Source organism: Gadus macrocephalus, chromosome 8, assembly GCF_031168955.1.
Source record: "Gadus macrocephalus chromosome 8, ASM3116895v1".
In the NCBI taxonomy this organism is placed as follows: Eukaryota; Metazoa; Chordata; class Actinopteri; order Gadiformes; family Gadidae; genus Gadus; species Gadus macrocephalus.
Genome location: NC_082389.1, coordinates 9,628,104 through 9,645,780, shown reverse-complemented (window position 1 = coordinate 9,645,780; position 17,677 = coordinate 9,628,104). Strand labels below are relative to the sequence as shown.

The following is a 17,677-nucleotide window of genomic DNA, read 5'->3' as shown; positions in this document are numbered from 1 at the left end:
TCAGTTCAAAGACTCCTAACGGGAGTGGATCTACAGGTTAAATGTGCCTCATAGTTCATCCAACTAACATTTTTAGATATGAAAACTATAATAAATATGTTATGATGCCGTTGGAAAGGGTGATAAGGAGGAGAGGTTGTAAGATCGAGTATTAGCCCTTTTTATTTATTTTATATTGTTTATATTGTTATATTAACTTTCTAATGTCTTTGTTTGTAGTACCTATTATACAGCTGTATTATACATGAATTGTTTGACGCGTTAAAGATCAGGACTCAGTCTCTGGTGACCTCTAGCGATGATCTCGGTGAACTGCGTTCAGGGTAATGACTTCATGATGGGCTTCTGTCTCCTAAGTAACGACCCTTTATTTCTGCGGTCCATAGTAGAGGTTTACTAATACTTATAGATTGAGATGCAGTTTCTATCAGGGAACTTATCTCTCTCACTCTCTCACACACACTCACACACACACACACACACACACACACACACACACACACACACACACACACACACACACACACACACACACACACACACACACACACACACACACACACACACACACACACTCTCTACTCGTTTTCTCGCGAGGACAGCAACTCTCGCCTCCCCGCTCTGTACTGGTGGATGTGATCCGACAGACATCCAAGAATGTCTTCCATCGTCCACGGATGGCCCGACCCTTCGCGCGTGCGCAGTATAGCCCATCGCCCATTCACTCCCACGGCGGATTACCATCCGCGGCATCGGGTTTGAATCGTGCGCGGACCTTGGACGGTTTATCACGGCGTGAATATCAGGACACCCGCAGGCTGTCATGGGGTCACCGTGAGACTGGAACGGGTGAACCGACCCTCCGGTTAACGGGCTTCTTCTTCCTCCTCCTCCTCCGACGCTCGGCTGTACAAAGCGTCGCGCGGCAGCGATGGGGGGCACGACCTCCTGCTGCGTGCCCGCGAGCCCCAAGCGGCGGCGGAACGCCCACGCGAGGCTCGAGTCCTTCACGGAACCGGAGCTCAGCCGTGAGGACAGCGGCTGCAACCTGCAGCACATCAGCGACCGGGAGAACGTCGACGGTAAGGTCTCCCGTTACACCGGGACTCTCCCGTTAGTGCCAGGGCCGCGGGATGGGGATGGGGGGGCGTCTCAGGCCGGCCTCTAACGTCTGAAGAGCTTTGGCCTCAAATAACGGTCCCGCAGAGGCTGTGAGGGGAACCTAGCCGGCCCTGGTTCCTCCAGTTCACATTCGGCCATTGTCGTCCCCCCGCTGTGCCTGGATGCGTTCGTTCATTCATCCATCCATCCATTCATTCATCCATTCATTCATTCACTCGGGGTCATGTGTGGCACGCAGGCGGCGGATGACGCCTCTGATAGACGCTCCTTTGTGTGAATTCTTTGTTTACGGCCCGGGTCTGAGGGACCGTCGGCTCCGTCAGCTGCTCGAGGCTCCCGTTGGAAAGTCGAACAGTGAGCTATGAATGTTTTATGAGCTGCAGGCCAGAGACAAAACCTAAAGCCCCAGAAATGTACGCAGGGAGGGATTCAAACCCATAACCCTGCAGTGTAACTGCCTTGCTCTACTGAGCTACACAGGGAATCGAACCACGTACCCTGCTGTGTGAGTTACTTGCCCTATGCAGAGCAAGTAACTCACAGCTCAGATCAGTATGTACTGAGCTGCACAGGGGTTAGAACCTCTAACCCTGAAGTGCTAGTGCCTTGCTCTTATTTATTATAATATAATACGTCAACAATCCATCCCAGTGTGAATGAATTATGATCAGAGTGAAGCAGTTCTCAGACCAGAGGGAATGGCATTGTGGGAATCGCAGTCCTGCTGGCCTTGCTCCTCATGTTGTTCACAGTTAGGAGCGTACTTCATAGTTTGGATTCCTGAATAATTTGTTGCGCAGTGGTGTCAATGATGACGCAATGACAGTAGGAGTTGGTCACATGGTTGATGTGGTTACCATGTTATCTAGGCCGGCAGCAGACACATTGTACTCCATGGGAATGGGTCAATATGGCCTCTGATGAGGAGGTTCAGACACTTTTATTGTGATGCTTGGTTAATTGACCTAGGATGAGATGGCCTTAATAAAGTCCATGCAATTGATTGGTTGGGTCTGAAGAAGTCTATTGATCCTGCTGAATGAGTTATTAATTGGTTCATTGCACTGAAGAAACCCTACCAAAATAAGGGTTAATTACTGGAAAAAACACTACCAAAATAAGAGTTCCCGATAAAAAGAAATATAAAAGTAAACACTGGGATAAACTACTACCAAAATAAGAGTCCCCACCGGGACAAACTACACCCAAAACAAGAGTCCCTATAGTGGAACAAACTACTACAAAATCAAGCTTCCCCACTGGGACAAACTACTACCAAATCAAGCTTCCCCACTGGGACAAACTACTACCAAAACAAGCGTCCCCACTGGGACAAACTACTACCAAAACAAGCTTCCCCACCGGAACAAACTACTTCCAAAATAAGAGTCCCTACTGGGACAAACTACTACCAAAACAAAAGTCCCCACTGGGACAAACTGCTACCAAAACAAGCGTCTCTGCTCTGTGGAACGGGCTGAGCTGACAGGCGAGCCCTTGGCCTCAGGTTACCTGTGCAGGTGTGCTCTACCGAGGACTGAGTCTTGTTTAGCTGAGCTGCTCCAGATCAGGTATCGGCACCGCTAAGCATTCTGGGAGCTGGCTGATGGGAGTGGTTGCGTCACTGAGTTAATATTAAGTGTTACGTACCAAGGGTCAGCAGTAATGACAGCGCTGGTCTTTAAAAATGTACTCACACACACACACACACACACACACACACACACACACACACACACACACACACACACACACACACACACACACACACACACACACACAATGTCACTGTACATTATCAGGTAATTAACCATAAACCCCCTTATCAACCAACCCATCATTCAGAATGGACTCCAGTTTGCTCTGACGGCTCACTAGAATCAGACTAACTCTACTGGTTCTGTTGTACTGATGTCAGGTCTGTCGTCTTTATTTAAACGCGGTTCGGGTTGGAGCCAGGTCTCAGATCCTCAGGAAGTTGATTCCAGCGGTGTGTTGTAGGGGTGGGGATCTCTTGGCACCTCACGATTCGATTCCGATTTAGAGGTCAACGATTCGATTCTAAAACGATTATTGATGCATCTCGAAGCAATTTTTTTTATGTACATTTCCATTCGTGATTTTCCAAAATATATAGTATATACATCTGAATTTGGTACTCAGAGTTTGCTAATCACTTCCTACCTTTGTGATGCTCATTAAAGAAATCTACAGATGACTAACCAGATGAGAAAAAGCTTTTGTCACAAATATGACTTTCTATGAACAATGCCATAATCAATGCAGCTTGCATTACTACACAATATGGAACTATGTAAAAAATAAACAGATTTTGTTTTCTTTTCTTTCTAATCTTCCTTTTCTATGTCATCAAAGAAAAAGCTGCTCTTAGTCAATTATACAAATAAGAACTTGTTTGTCGTTCTTTTGTCTGGTTGTGAGTTTACGTGCATGCAATGCGTAGGCTGAATCGCAATCGCGTCCAGATAAATCAGATCGGCCAATACACATTGAAGATAAATTAAATAATTTTAAAACTACTCAAATTATCCCTCTCTGTCGAACAGAATGTTGCAGGAGAATAACAAATGTAATAAGAAAAAAGTTTACAATTATTATTTTAATTCAGATTATTAACTTATCTGAATCGAGACGGAATCGTTCTAGACAGAAGCGCGAGGCATCGAAGAATTGATTGTTTTTCCCACCCCTAGTGTGTTGCATACAAGCTGAACGCTGCTCTTCAGTGGTTTGGTTTGACTCTGGGAACCATTAGCCGACTGGTTCCACTCAGCTCCCAGCCATTAGCCGACGGGCCCCTGTCAGCTGGTCGTGGGATCCATTAACAGACTTTTCCAAGGCAGCTCCCAGTCAGCTGGTTGTGGTGCCGTTTCTGCTCTGATGTTCGTGCCGTGGTGACCCTGAGAGTGATGACCTAACGTGTTTTTCCAGAGCTCAACATGGAGTCCAACCCTGCCGACCATCCACGGGCCGGGACCATGTTCCTCAGCAAGTCCCAGACTGACGGTGAGCTCCTCCTCCTCCTCCTCCTCCTCCTCCTCCTCCTCCTCCTCGCACCCCCAGCTGTGAGGCTGACCTGTCCTGGTCCGTCTGGGGGGACATTCCCATTGTGATGTCACTAGAGGGGAGATCTCCCCCCTGGTGGTGAGACTGACAAGCTGCTCTCCTGCTGTGACCCCCACATTCCCCGTCTGGGATCAATACAGGCATGAATCTCAGTCAGGCATAAGCCTTATCTGTTACTATTTTTATCGGAGGGAACTATGAACTTTTCACTTTGAAGCAGAAGATGACATTTAGTGTACCGGTATCGTTCTCCAGAATAATTAGCTTTGGTTTGTCGGTGTCCTTTGAACGGTCAAAGTGTGAGCCACTGTGTGTCTCTGGCGCCCTCTGCTGGTCTAAACCAACGTTTAATTCTCTTGCACCCCTGCACCCTCAAGCTTCCTGAGTGTTTCAACTGTGATTCCTCAGTATTTAGAAATTAAATAACTCTGTAACTTCCAGACAAACTGACTAACTAACCATCTGACTGTCAAATTAAATAACTAACTCTATGACAAACCTATGTTATCTGTTGTTAATAACCGATCCTGTGATCTTGGTGAGGAGTTCTTCCTCGGTGCTTGTAATGAAACCGGCTCCTGGTTGCCTAGCAACCACAGTAAAACCTCCTTTCCCGTCTGGAACAACGGTCTGATATTGGTTGTTTTGTTCTCTCTTAGTGCGAGAGAAGCGAAAGAGTATCTTCATCAACAATGTAAGTGTGTCTTAATTACAATGGTACTGAGAACGCTTGTTATCAAAGTCACGTTAACAGTACATTAGATGATCTTAATAAAGAGTATAAATAGAGCTTAATAAAACCATTATGTCAGCCTTGGTGTTGAATGTTTTACCGTAGATTCTGAACATATTTGTGACCCTAACTTTCTTTCTTTCCTTTTAGTTAACACACCTGATGGAACCCAGGGTAAGACCATGAAGACCTTAATAATAACCCTTAACCTCACAATAATAACAACCCATAACCTTACAATAATAACAACAACAACAACCTTTAATCTGTCTGTCTGTCTGTCTGTCTGTCTGTCTGTCTGTCTGTCTGTCTGTCTGTCTGTCTGTCTGTCTGTGTAGCAGTCCAACACCAGGTGTAAACACAGCTCTTGTTCCACTATCTTCCTGGATGACAGCACAGTGAGCCAGCCTAACCTCAAGTACACCATAAAATGGTAATGTCACTGAATATAACTACCAACCTCCACTCTCCTGTAGAACAGCACTATCTAGTTAACCGCTATCACAAACATATAGTCAACTACCATCACAAACATAGTCAACTACCTCCACAAACATATAGTCAACTACCATCATAACCATGTAGTCAACTACCTCCACAACCATGTAGTCAACTACCTCCACAAACCTATAGTCAACTACCATCACAAACAGAAGTTCAACTACCATAGCAAACAGAAGGACAACTACCTTCACAAACATATAGTCAACTACCTCCACAAACATAGTCAACTACCATCACAAACATATAGTCAACTAACTATATGTACTTGAATCTTAACTGTGTGTGTGTGTGTGTGTGTGTGTGTGTGTGTGTGTGTGTGTGTGTGTGTGTGTGTGTGTGTGTGTGTGTGTGTGTGTGTGTGTGTGTGTGTGTGTGTGTGTGTGTCTCTCTACAGTGTGGCCCTGGCCATCTTCTACCACATCAAAAACCGGTGAGGAAACGTTCAAAGTTAAAACACTTCTACTGCATTGGATTCTGAGAAAGGATGGTATATACGTATGTCATGGGATGCTTTGGTCCCAGATATATCCCAAATATAACATAAATTCATAATAACAAGATATATATTTCTGTGTGTCCGTCTGTCTTTCTGACCTGTTTGTGTGTCTGTCTGTCTGAACTGTTTGTGTGCCTGTCTGTCTGACCTGTCTGTGTGTCTATCTGTCTGTCTGACATGTCTGTGTGTCTGTCTGACCTGTGTCTGTGTGCTTCCAGAGACTCTCATGGCGGCACGGTGCAGGACATCTTTGACGAGAAGCTCCACCCCCTCACGGTACACACTGCTTTCCTATTGGTCCTCAGTGAGAATATGTCAATTAGACCATTTAGATCCTAGATGCTTCTTTCCTCCCCTTCCCCCTCCTGAAACTCCTCCTTCTACTTCTTCTACTTCTCCTCCTCTTTTTTTTCCTCCTGCTGCTGGTGCTCCTCCTCCTCCCCCTCCTCCTCCTCTTCCTCCACCTCCTCCTCCCCCTCTTCCTCTTCCTCCATCCCTCCTAAAACTCCCCCCGTCCTCCTCCAGAACTCGGCGGTCCCTGCGGACTACAATGATCAGGACCCTGAGCAGAAGCAGATCTACCGGTTCGTGCGGACGCTGTTCTGCTCGGCCCAGCTCACCGCAGAGTGTGCCATCGTCACCCTGGTCAGTGGATCAATGAACTGGGCTCTTCTGATACATTCATTATGAAGATGAACTACATGCATGGTATGGGTACTGGTGCTCTGGTCATCACACTACTGCACCCACATCCTATTGATCAACCAATCAGACAACTACATGTTTGTGACAGTAGTTGACAGTTTGTTATGGTAGTTAACTATGTTTGTGATGGTAGTTGGCTATATGAATGTGATGGTAGTTGACTATATGTTTGTGGAGGTAGTTGACTATATGTTTGTGATGGTAGTTGACTATGTTTGTGATGGTAGTTGACTATATGTTTCTGATGGTAGGTGACTATATGTTTTGGATGGTAGTTGACTATATGTTTCTGATGGTAGGTGACTATGTTTTGGATGGTAGTTGACTATATGTTTGTGATGGTAGTTGACTGTTTGTGGAGGTAGTTGAATATATGTTTGTGATGGTAGTTGACTATATGTTTGTGGAGGTAGTTGACTATATGTTTGTGATGGTGGTTGACTATATGTTTGAGGTGGCTTGTGTAGGGAGTTGACTGAATGTCCCTGTAACCACACTACCTCTGACCAATCAATAATAAAAATGATAATAATGACGATATTATCGTTATATAATCTGGTTCGGTCTGGTTCCGGTCCAGGTGTACCTGGAGCGACTCCTGACGTACGCGGAGATGACCATCGGCCCCGGCAACTGGAAACGCATCGTCCTGGGCGCCATTTTGCTGGCGTCCAAGGTGTGGGACGACCAGGCGGTCTGGAACGTGGACTACTGCCAGATCCTCAAGGACATCACCGTCGAGGACATGTGGGTGACCTCCGAAAGTAGGCTAGGCTAATGGATCCAGACCGCAAGCCAGGCTAACAGGCCCCGACTGCAAGCTAGGCTAACAGACCCAGGCCGCAGGCTAACAGAACCAGACCTCAAGCTAGGTTAATGGATCCAGACCGCAGGCTAGGCTAACAGAACCAGACCTCAAGCTAGGTTAATGGATCCAGACCGCAGGCTAGGCTAACAGAACCAGACCTCAAGCTAGGTTAACGGATCCAGACCGCAGGCTAGGCTAACAGAACCAGACCTCAAGCTAGGTTAACGGATCCAGACCGCAGGCTAGGCTAACAGAACCAGACCTCAAGCTAGGTTAACGGATCCAGACCGCAGGCTAGGCTAACAGAACCAGACCTCAAGCTAGGTTAACGGATCCAGTCCGCAAGCTAGGATAACGGATCAAAACGCAAGCTAGGCTTACGCAGACCATAACCAAGTTAAGCTAACTCAGACCCTGAACCAAGCTAGGCTGGGCCCAGTGTGCATTCATGGACAGAGCAGTGAAGACTGTGGGGAAAGCAGGTTAAGAGAGGAGGGAAAGAGAAGACATATTGCCTACATGGTTAGCGCACTAGCAGGTAGTCTAACAGGAAGTCCCGCCTCCCTCAACAGGAACGAGCTGGAGCGCGACTTCCTGGAGCTGCTGCAGTTCAACATCAACGTGCCGTCCAGTGTCTACGCCAAGTACTACTTCGACCTGCGCTCAATGGCCGAGGCCAATAACCTCAGCTTCCCCCTTGAGCCGCTCAGCAGGGACAAGGCCCAGAAGCTAGAGGTCTGTCTATCTGTCTGTCAATAGGCTCTGTGCACAACTCTAGAAGCGAACTTCCGGTGTCGCCGGGTGTCGGCATACTAGTTTCCGGTCTACTTCCCGTATCAGTTACCACGGCAACTATAAATAGTAAAAAGATGGAAAACCCAACCAAACAACGGAAATGTAATGTTAGAAGACTTCACAAGATTCAACGGAATGAAGGCGGATCAAACCAACACTGCTGTGTACCGTTGTGCTCAGCTTCCAGCCGGTAACACGGGCTGGTGTGTGGGAGCGAAGAGAGAGACCGGCGAGTCCCGAGCCTTGCTCCGACCCCGAAGAGCCTGAGCTACCCGTTCCGATGGTCTTAGACCATGAGTACAGTGCTACTAGTACAGTGTGTGTTGACCGTGAGCACTACAGTGCTATACAAAAAGAGACATTTGTGGAGTTTGAGGCAATGTGAAGCTGGTGTGTTTGTGTCTGTGTGCGGCTCGCGTGCCTGCACTGTGTTGGGGCCGTGGTGGGCGCTCTCGGCTGGAGCTTTCTGCGTGTTGTGGTGGCTGACGAGGAAAGTGCGCTTGTGTGTACATTTGTGCTGTTTTTTTAATTATACATGTTTGTATTGATTATTTGATTAAACATATGACCTCAGCTAAATCCCCCCACGGACACTGTTATAAAAGAAACAGGCGTATAACGGTTTGTTTATAACGGTTGGTTTATCGCTAGCTTTAACATACACTCAAGCTGTGAGGCTTCTCTGATTTCTTCATGGACCTGTGGCACAATGCTCTGATAATCACCTCCGATGTTCCCTTATCTTTGCTAGACACTAAAAAATGGACACACGTTGGTACAGTTAGTACAACAACGGACAGTTAAGTGTTTTAAATACAGAAAAAAAATGTTGTCGCTAACAAATGTTCACTAAAAAGCCGGTAGTCTGTCACCTACCCTCAAAGTTACGCAAATAACTCGAAATATAGAGCTTAAATCCTTTTTCCCGCTTGCTTATAGGGGCAAGGGAACTAGCACCAACAATGCGGTGAACATCGTTAACATTTATTGTCGGTAGGTCTTGGAGACATCTAGAAAAGCTAGACATGTTCACGCTATGGACTGGGTCAGTAAGTAGACCGGAAACTAGAATGCCGACACCGTCAGTTGACTTCCGGGTTCTAGTGCACAGAGCCTATTGGTCTGTCTGTCTGTCCACATGCTGTCTATCTGTCCTCATGGTGTCTGTCTGCCCGTCTTTCGATCCTCATGCTGTCTCTCTGTCCTCAGGCCATCCGTCTGTCTATCCTCATGTGTCTCCTCCTCTCTCCTGTCTGCCGCCCATCTGTCTGTCCTCATCCTGTCTGTTTGCCTGTCTCTCCTCATACTGTCCCTCCCCCCCTGCAGACCATCTGTCTGTCTCTCTGTACTCATTTCGTCTGTCTGCCTCTCCTCCTTTCCTCATTCTGCCTGTCTGTCTCTCCTCATGCTGTCTATCTCTCTGCCCTCATGCTGTCTGTCTGTCTCTCTCTCTCTCCTCATGCTGTCTGTCCCCCCCCCTGCAGGCGATCTCCCGTCTGTGTGACGACCGCTATAAGGACGTGCGGCGTGCGTCCAGGAAACGCTGGTCCAGCGTGGACAACCTGTGTGGCGTCCCCTGGGTCCCCGCCATCCTGTCCTAGCGCCTAGCAACCGCCTGGACACTGGGGACGCCTGGCGACCAGCCATGGACACTGGAGACGCCTAGCAACCAGCCATGGACACTGGCAATGCCTAGCAACCAGCCACGGGCACTGGGGACGCCTAGCAACCAGCCATGGACACTGGTAACGCCTAGCAACCAGCCATGACCACTGGTAACCCCAAGGAACCAGCCATGGACACTGGTCACCGCTAGCAACCAGCCATCGACACTGGTCATCTCTAGCAACTCACGATCTGCCACAGAGACTGGTATCCCCTAGCAACCAACAATGGTAACCGCTATCCCCTACAACCTGGTCACCACTAGCACCCTCCTATGGATAATGGTAACCAATGGCAACCTCCCATGAATACTTGTCACCGATGGCAACATTCCATAGATACTGGCACATCCTAGCAACAGGCCCTGGATACTGGTCACCAAGGACACAGGTAGCCACTGGCAACCTGCGACGGCCACCGGTAACCAACGGCAACATTCCGTAGATGGTAGAGCGACGGCAGGAGGCCACGGACACGACCCCAGGACGGGGTCAGAAACAACCACCTGACCTCTGACCCCAAGGCCCGGCGCCACTCCTGGGTCTAGGACCGGATCATTATCTGAACTTTGACCTCCACAGTGCCTCAACTCTCGTGGTCCGAATGGGAGGGGGGGGGGGGGCGGGGGTGGCAATCACATACAAAAGAAACTGCTCCCCACACAAACTTTCTTTTTGGCCACTTTCAAAATATCTTTATTTGTTCATCTTGGCGCTATGTGTTACCACGGGAACAACGTCTCACACCATTTACACTACAGTATTGCAGTCCCTCCAGTGCCCCCCTCGCCACCCTGGGGGAGGGGGGGGGGGTTGTATAACCGGGCTGCCTCGTCTGACCCTTGACCCCCGGGGGGGGCCTCCCTCCTGGGGTCTCTCAGGTAGCGTGTTAGATGCTCTGTGTGCTTCTGCTCTCGTTCTCTAGAGTTTGGCTCGACGTACGGAAAACATTTGATATTAATATTAATATAACTGATATCTTCACTGAAATGCAGTCAAACAATAATTAGTTGTTCCTTGTGTTGCACTGCACCGGTCGAAACGCACACTCGAGATGTAAAGAGACGACGGTGTCTCTAAGTTAAAGCACATTGAAGCAGTTTGCTGGTATTTGTTTAAATACCTCATATTCAGAACATAATGTCTTATTTCGACCAGCAGAGGCCGCCACCACACCGATCCGTTTCCATGGTTTCCATCAAGTTATTTCAATGCCAATTGTAGATCTGCTGCATATTATATTTTAGGAAAGAAAAAAAACATGTTAAATCGATCAAATGCCGATCAGACTAGAAAGTTGGGAAGTGAATCATTAGATCGTTAGTTTTGACCGACAGGCGATAAATCAGTGGGTGGTCAAACAGGGGAGCCAATAGGAAGAGGAGATGCACATGACCCGGTATCTCTTCCTCGTTTAACTATTTAGCAACCCGTCGAAACGGTTGACTGTTGTGTGACGGACGGACCGGATTGTGTTGTCATTCCCAGTGGGCTCACAAGACATTCCCCATAAAGAGAAACGCTCCTTTATGGGGAAATAACCCACAATGCATTGCTCTGTGTTCTTCTCTGTGTGTTCTTCACTGTGAAATCAACTGTAAATGTTATTTATGGAAACTCAAAGTACCAAAGTATTTATTAGCCTTTATTTTCTATTTTTCAAATTCTGGTCAGTGATTGTTTGTGTACGATTTTGGACTGTTACAAGTGGACCAAATTTAACTTAATAATTATAATTGAATCGTTGTTATTATTACATCAAACGCTCAACTCATTCTGTTCCTATTCTGTTTTTACTAAATAAACGAAATTGTCAGTAAAAAGTATCAAGTTATATAACTATCAAGCTATTATTACTATTCGTTATTATCACTCTTATCTGAGAGTTTTCTGAACATGACAAAAGGTGAATTCATGAATAATCTTTGTGATTGAAGAAGTGATGCAGGTGGAACATTTATATCAAGTGTTGAAATGTGTTTGTAATAAAATACCTCAGATTCCCAAGAAGCTTTTGATTTGAAACGTTAATCCAAGATATTATTTAAAGACCACAGCACTGCGGTGCTGAGATGTGTAAAGCTAAGAAATAACAAAAACATCTGTTTTACAAAAGTTGTGTTTTCAAATGATTTGGTTCGTCATCTAACAAGCACATATATACAGTATATGCGCAAACAATTAATCATTTGTATCAATATATATATATTATTTTTTTATCTAAAAATAATTTGACTTTAATATATATATATATTTATAGAAATAAAAAGTAAAATTAAATATTTTTTTTAACAAAAATAATATATATAAATTGAGATTGATAAAAATGACTTTTTAATACTTGAGGGTTGTTTCGTACTTTTACTGTGTTACCTTTAGCGTCTATTTGTACCTGTACGTGAAATCCAGGTGAGCTCTTGGGTCGACGCCGGTGAAGATATTATAATGAACATGAAGGGGTCCCACCACGTTGTCTCCGCCCCTTAGAACCGGGACGGCATCAAGATGGCTGCCGGGTGAATTAGAGCAACAGCTGTCCGGCTCCTTCCAGGCACAACACTGACCTGACCGGTGAACCCTGAGAGGTGAGGAGCTCTCCTAAGCCTACTCTCTGCACACGAGCCCTCACCTCCGACCTCGTGGCACCATGCCCTCTACGGGTGGCGGAAACGACAGGGAAGCGATCCTATCATGAAGGAGTAGAACTGATTGTGCAGCTGTTGGTCCGCGGAGAGTCGCTGGAAGTAATGTCGACTCCGCCCTCTGGTGGTCATGGAGGGGTACTGTGGTCAATCACAACCACGCGCACATCAGATATATGAGATACAGGGACAGATCATAAAGTTAGAGCGATGGAGATCGGTGTACATATCAAACCTTCCTTTGTTTCATTTCGAAACTGATTTGACAAAGTGAATGTTTATTTTATACGCCTACTTAAGTTACTTTGAGTCTATTTGAATTGAACACGGAGATAGATAGAGGGAGAGGGGGGGAGGGGAGGGAGGGAGGGAGGGAGCAAGCGAGCGAGGGAGGGAGGGAGGGAGCGAGAGAGAGAGAGGGAGATGGAGAGAGTGGGGGGGGGGGGGGGGAGAGAGACTGAGAGAAAGAGGGAGAGAGAGAGGGGGGGGGGGGGAGATAGAGAACAAGAGGGTAGGGATGTGAACGTGGTCGTTCAGTCCAGCAGCAGTCAGAGACGCCGCGAAGCTTCAGTATTGATTACCCAGCATCCCTTTCACCTGAGAGAGATCAGATAGTGATCAGGTGGATTCCGTCGGATTGTTGATTGTTCTAGAACCCTGCTGGGATCTAGAAGTGTCCGCCCAGATGCAAGATGGGTAGTCAGCGTAGGCAGGAGGATCCACACATCGTGCATCGGGGCGGACCCACCCATCTGTGATGTCACTCCTCAACGGTCAGGGTTTGACCTGCTCTGTTCAGTGACGCTCAGCCTCACAGCTGGAGGTCGTAGAACCCGCAGCCCCTATAGTGACAGCAATCGCGGCCCTCGCTTCTGTTTCAACCAATCACAGAGAGGCATGACATCACCGATAAACAGACATCTTACTGGTCAGCGGTGTCCCGGTTGACGGACGATGAGGTCCTTCCTGCGTCTGCGTGCTGACTTCCTGTTTACCTTATGGAGGAGAACCCATCGTTAACGGCGAGCCACAAACCATTTCCTGTTTCCTCTGATTATTATTATTGAAGCTTTGGGGCTGGAGGGAACTGGACCTCTGACCTCTCTCTATGTGTCTCTCTCGCTCTGTCTCTCTTTCTCTCCCCCCCACTCCTTTTCTTCTGACAAATATACTTATTGTAAGTCGCTTTGGATAAACGCCTCTGAGAAAGGCCCTCAATGTTGTGTGTTTGGTGAGGAGCTGTCTCCGTGTTGGCCAACAGGTGGCGCCATCTCCTCAGGCATCTGACATGGAGCTCAGGGTTAACGGGGTATGAATCCTCGTGGAAAACACTCGACTCGTTCAGGACCGACACTAGACCGACCGCCCTGGTCTCACGTTCAGATGATCCACTAGGTGGTCTTGTGGGGTATACCCGGACCTTAACCTGTCAGTGAGTTCCGTTCGGGACGGGAAAATCACGAGCTCCTCGCGGGGGGGTAGACCAAGTGACGTCATCCCTCGGCGGATGAGTGATTAGACAGAAAGACCCCCCGTCGCGCGCATTGTATGATCGCAAGCCTTCATTCTGTTACTAATTGAACCGGTTTACTGTTTAAACCGGTTTGGCGGCTGGAAACCTCCGGTATGGACGCCGAGAATTATTTAACGGAGCGCAGATTAAATGGAGCGATTGTGAGATCAGTCAAGTGGTGAACCAGAACTTAAACAGTAGCTGCTGAATATGAATTACATATTACATTTTAGGAAAATAAACATTCAACTATAAGTTAAGAATAAATATTAAACCAGGCTTCTCGGAGTACCCACATTATACAGTATATGCCACACAATATAATCTAGAAGCGCAGGAAGTACCAGGTCACAAACTTTAACATTTCCATAAAAGTGGTTTTTATTTAGAAAATAAAGATCTTCTATCAAAGTGGATTTTTCTTTGTACATATTTACACCCATACACTCATAAAAAATGTTCATATAAATGTACAGCAAATAATGATATAAATACACGCGCTAAGGTAAGGCTTAGGGGAGATCCATCTTAACTTTAAGTAGATTCATTTCTCAATTAAAGTTGATTAATCTTTTACTTGAAGTTGAATCATGTTTCACTTAAAGTTTATTAATCTTTAACTTTAAGTAGATCCATCTTTCACTTAAAGTAGATCCATCTTTCACTTTAAAGTGTATTAACCTTTCACTTAAAGTTGACTCCTATGGCCGTGGACGCCTTAAGACACAACGGTTCAGTTCTGTTAAGACATCAGCCTCAGTGGACCCGAGTCGGACGTCCAGTCTGCGGTGAAGAGGTCTGAGGACCTCCAGAGTCCAACAGGGTCCGCCCTCCAGAGTCCTCCAGGGTCTAGAGTCCAGTCAGGTCAAGTCATTAGCGGGTGCCCACCGACGAGCGTTCCCCTCACACTAGCGTCCCGCCCCTCAGACCCGGGACAGGGGCACCGTCTTGGGGCCGGACCCCGTGCTGGCGGTGCCGGTCCTCCAGGTGAGCCCCGTGCTGACGTCGCTGTACAGGGAGCCGCCGCCCGCCGCCGCCGCCGCCGCCGCCGCCGCCTTGCTGCCCCAGCAGCAGCGCGTGCAGAACCTCCTCCAGGACTCCAGCGTCTTCCCCGACCAGATCCACGCCCCCGACGTGATGCCCACCAGCAGACACATGAAGTACTTGAGCATGAAGACGGCGTAGTCCGGCCGCGCCGCGCCCCCCCCCTCCGGCACCGCCCCCTCGGCGGGGGGGCAGGAGCAGCTGAGCCCCGCCTCCCAGGCCGGCCGCTGGTGCTGCTCGTAGAAGTAGCAGGCCACGATGACGGAGGCGGGCACGGCGTAGAGCAGCGTGAAGCCCCCGATGCGGACCATGAGGCGCTCCAGCTTGTCCGTCTTGGTGCCGCCCTGCTTGATGACCGTCCGGATCCGGAAGAGCGACACGAAGCCGGCCAGCAGGAACATGGAGCCCAGCAGCAGGTAGGCCACCAGCGGCGCCAGCACGAAGCCCCGCAGGTGCTCCAGGTTCTGGTTGCCCACGTAGCAGACGCCCGCCACCGCGTCGCCGTCCACCGAGCCCAGCGCGAGCACGGCGATGGCCTTGACGCTGGGCAGCACCCAGGCCGCCAGGTGGAAGTACTGGGCGTAGCCCGCGATGGCCTCGTGGCCCCACTTCAGCCCCGCCGCCAGGAACCAGCTGAGCGACAGGATCACCCACCAGATGGACGACGCCATGCCGAAGAAGTACACCAGCAGGAAGACCACCGTGCACAGCGCCGGCCCCGTGGTCTCGTAGTGCACGTGCTGCCCCGCCGCCGCCACGCCCGGCCCCTCCGCCGCCGCCGTGCACGCCACGCGCTCGTGGCCCGCCGCCAGCCGCACCAGGTAGCCGGCCGAGACCAGCATGTAGCACGCCGAGAGGAAGATGATGGGCCGCTCGGGGTAGCGGAAGCGCTCCCTGTCGATGAGGAAGGTGGCCACGGTGGCGGCCGAGGACAGGAAGCAGAGCGCCGACCACAGCCCCACCCAGAAGGTCGTGAAGGCGCGCTCCTCGCCGCTGAAGTACGGGCTGTGGCACGGCATGGCGCAGTTCAGAACGCCGCCCGTCCGCACCCGGTTCCACAGCGGGGAGTCCCGGCTCACCGGCACCAGCGGCGCCCGGCACCGACACCCCGCCTCGCAGGAGGAGGAGGAGGACACGGCGGGCTTGGGCTTCCCGGGGACCCGGCCGCCGTACCCCGTCTTCCTGCGGGGGTGGTACGGCTTCGGGGGCCGGGCGGTGGGCTTCAGTGGCAGGTCGGGCGCCGGCGGGGGGGTGGTGGTCTCCGAGCGGTTGTAGTCCATGCAGAGCGTGTCCGGGTCGCCCAGCGCCGGAAGCAGCTCGCACCGCATCCGGTCGGGCCACGGGAAGCCGTACTGCCGCATCAGCGGCGCGCAGCCCGCCTTGGCGCGCTCGCACACGCCGCGGCAGGGCGGCAGTGGCTTCTGGTAGTCCTCAAGGCAGATGGGCGTGTACATGCTGCACAGGAAGAAGCGCAGGTCGGCGGAGCAGCGGATCTCCACGAGCGGCCAGAACTGGTGCACCTCGAGCCCCGCCTCGTCCTGAGTGTCGTGGTTGAAGGCGTTGGGCATGTGCGTGTGGTTGTAGCCAACTCCTTTGCATAGCGGCACGGTGATCTCCTGGCACCGCGGCTCCTTGGAGCCCGCCGCCGCGCCGCGCGAGCCCGAGCCGTGGAGCGCGAGCCCCGCTAAGAGCACGCTCCACCACCACCAGCAGCAGCAGCCCAGCGCGCGCCGCTGCTTCATCATCATCCTCGTGAACGCAAAGCGGTGGGGTTGTTTTATGTCCGCTCTCGGTGGTCCGAGATGTGACCGTAAGTTACAAACCCGCGTCCGGGGTTCCCGGGGCGCAGAGTCCGGTCCGCCGGTTACCGGAGACGCGCCGTCCGGTTCATCCTGGAGACGGCAGACCCCGCGCGCTCTCTACGGGGGGAGATCCGTGCACCGTCCAGCCAACGCTTGAGGGTCGGTCCAGTGGGTCCAGCAAAATCCAAAACCCGCGAGCCCTGCCTGTCAATTCACACTTGTTGTTGTTGTGTTGTTGTTGTCAAACGTCAGATTCTGAGTTTCCGCGAGAGAGTGTTTGTGTCTGTGCGCGCGTCTATGTCCTCTCGCTCTTTGTGTGTGAGAACAGTGCTGTGGCTCGCGTTGCCTGCCCCGGTTATTATAGAGGAGGCGTGACGTCAGACCCAGCCCCCCCCCCCCCCCCCCCCCCCCCCGTGAGGCCCAGCGGGGCGGAGCTCGGGGATAATCAGCCAATTAGGAGGCGGACCTCCAGACGTTTGTTTAGAAAGGACTGGACTCCCTGGGTCCGTTTACCGCCTTCCACAAATAAATCTGTCTGTCTGTCTGTCTGTCTGTCTGTCTGTCTGTCTGTCTGTCTGTCTGTCTGTCTGTCTGTCTGTCTGTCTGTCTGTCTGTCTGTCTGTCTGTCTGTCTGTCTGTCTGTCTGTCTGTCTGTCTGTCTGTCTGTCTGTCTGTCTGTCTGTCTGTCTGTCTGTCTGTCTGTCTGTCTGTCTGTCTGTCTGTCTGTCTGTCTGTCTGTCTGTCAGTTTTTCTATCTGTCTG

The 17,677-nt window shown here is 50.0% G+C and overlaps 2 protein-coding genes across 3 annotated transcripts; one reads left to right on the top strand and one right to left on the bottom strand.

Annotated features, from left to right (window-relative positions):
- The first annotated feature begins 130 nt into the window (after positions 1-130).
- Positions 131-11,924, top strand: LOC132462914 (cyclin-Y-like). Of its 2 annotated transcripts, none has more exons than XM_060058695.1 (11): positions 131-1,082; positions 4,075-4,149; positions 4,869-4,903; positions 5,093-5,116; positions 5,284-5,375; positions 5,841-5,876; positions 6,161-6,218; positions 6,468-6,587; positions 7,228-7,394; positions 8,028-8,190; positions 9,735-11,924. In XM_060058695.1, the coding sequence occupies exons 1-11, from the start codon at positions 932-934 to the stop codon at positions 9,849-9,851; spliced, it is 1,038 nt and encodes a 345-aa protein (XP_059914678.1). In that variant the 5' UTR covers positions 131-931; the 3' UTR covers positions 9,852-11,924. The 2 variants fall into 2 exon arrangements, with proteins under 2 accessions (XP_059914678.1, XP_059914677.1); XM_060058694.1 differs by having other exon boundaries at positions 5,281-5,375.
- Positions 11,925-14,425: 2,501 nt separating this feature from the next.
- LOC132462912 (frizzled-8-like) lies at positions 14,426-17,261 on the bottom strand. Its single transcript, XM_060058693.1, has one exon. The coding sequence runs from the start codon at positions 16,859-16,861 to the stop codon at positions 14,993-14,995; it is 1,869 nt and encodes a 622-aa protein (XP_059914676.1). The 5' UTR covers positions 16,862-17,261; the 3' UTR covers positions 14,426-14,992.
- Positions 17,262-17,677: the final 416 nt, after the last annotated feature.

What these genes read in the sequence shown, in the direction of transcription:
- LOC132462912 (XM_060058693.1), bottom strand. Translation starts at nt 16,861, where the DNA reads ATGATGATGAAGCAGCGGCGCGCGCTGGGCTGCTGCTGCTGGTGGTGG.
- LOC132462914 (XM_060058694.1), top strand. Translation starts at nt 932, where the DNA reads ATGGGGGGCACGACCTCCTGCTGCGTGCCCGCGAGCCCCAAGCGGCGG. An exon ending in CGACCGGGAGAACGTCGACG is followed by an intron (nt 1,083 to 4,074) that starts GTAAGGTCTCCC and finishes GTGTTTTTCCAG; the next exon opens with AGCTCAACATGGAGTCCAAC. An exon ending in TTCTACCACATCAAAAACCG is followed by an intron (nt 5,877 to 6,160) that starts GTGAGGAAACGT and finishes GTGTGCTTCCAG; the next exon opens with AGACTCTCATGGCGGCACGG.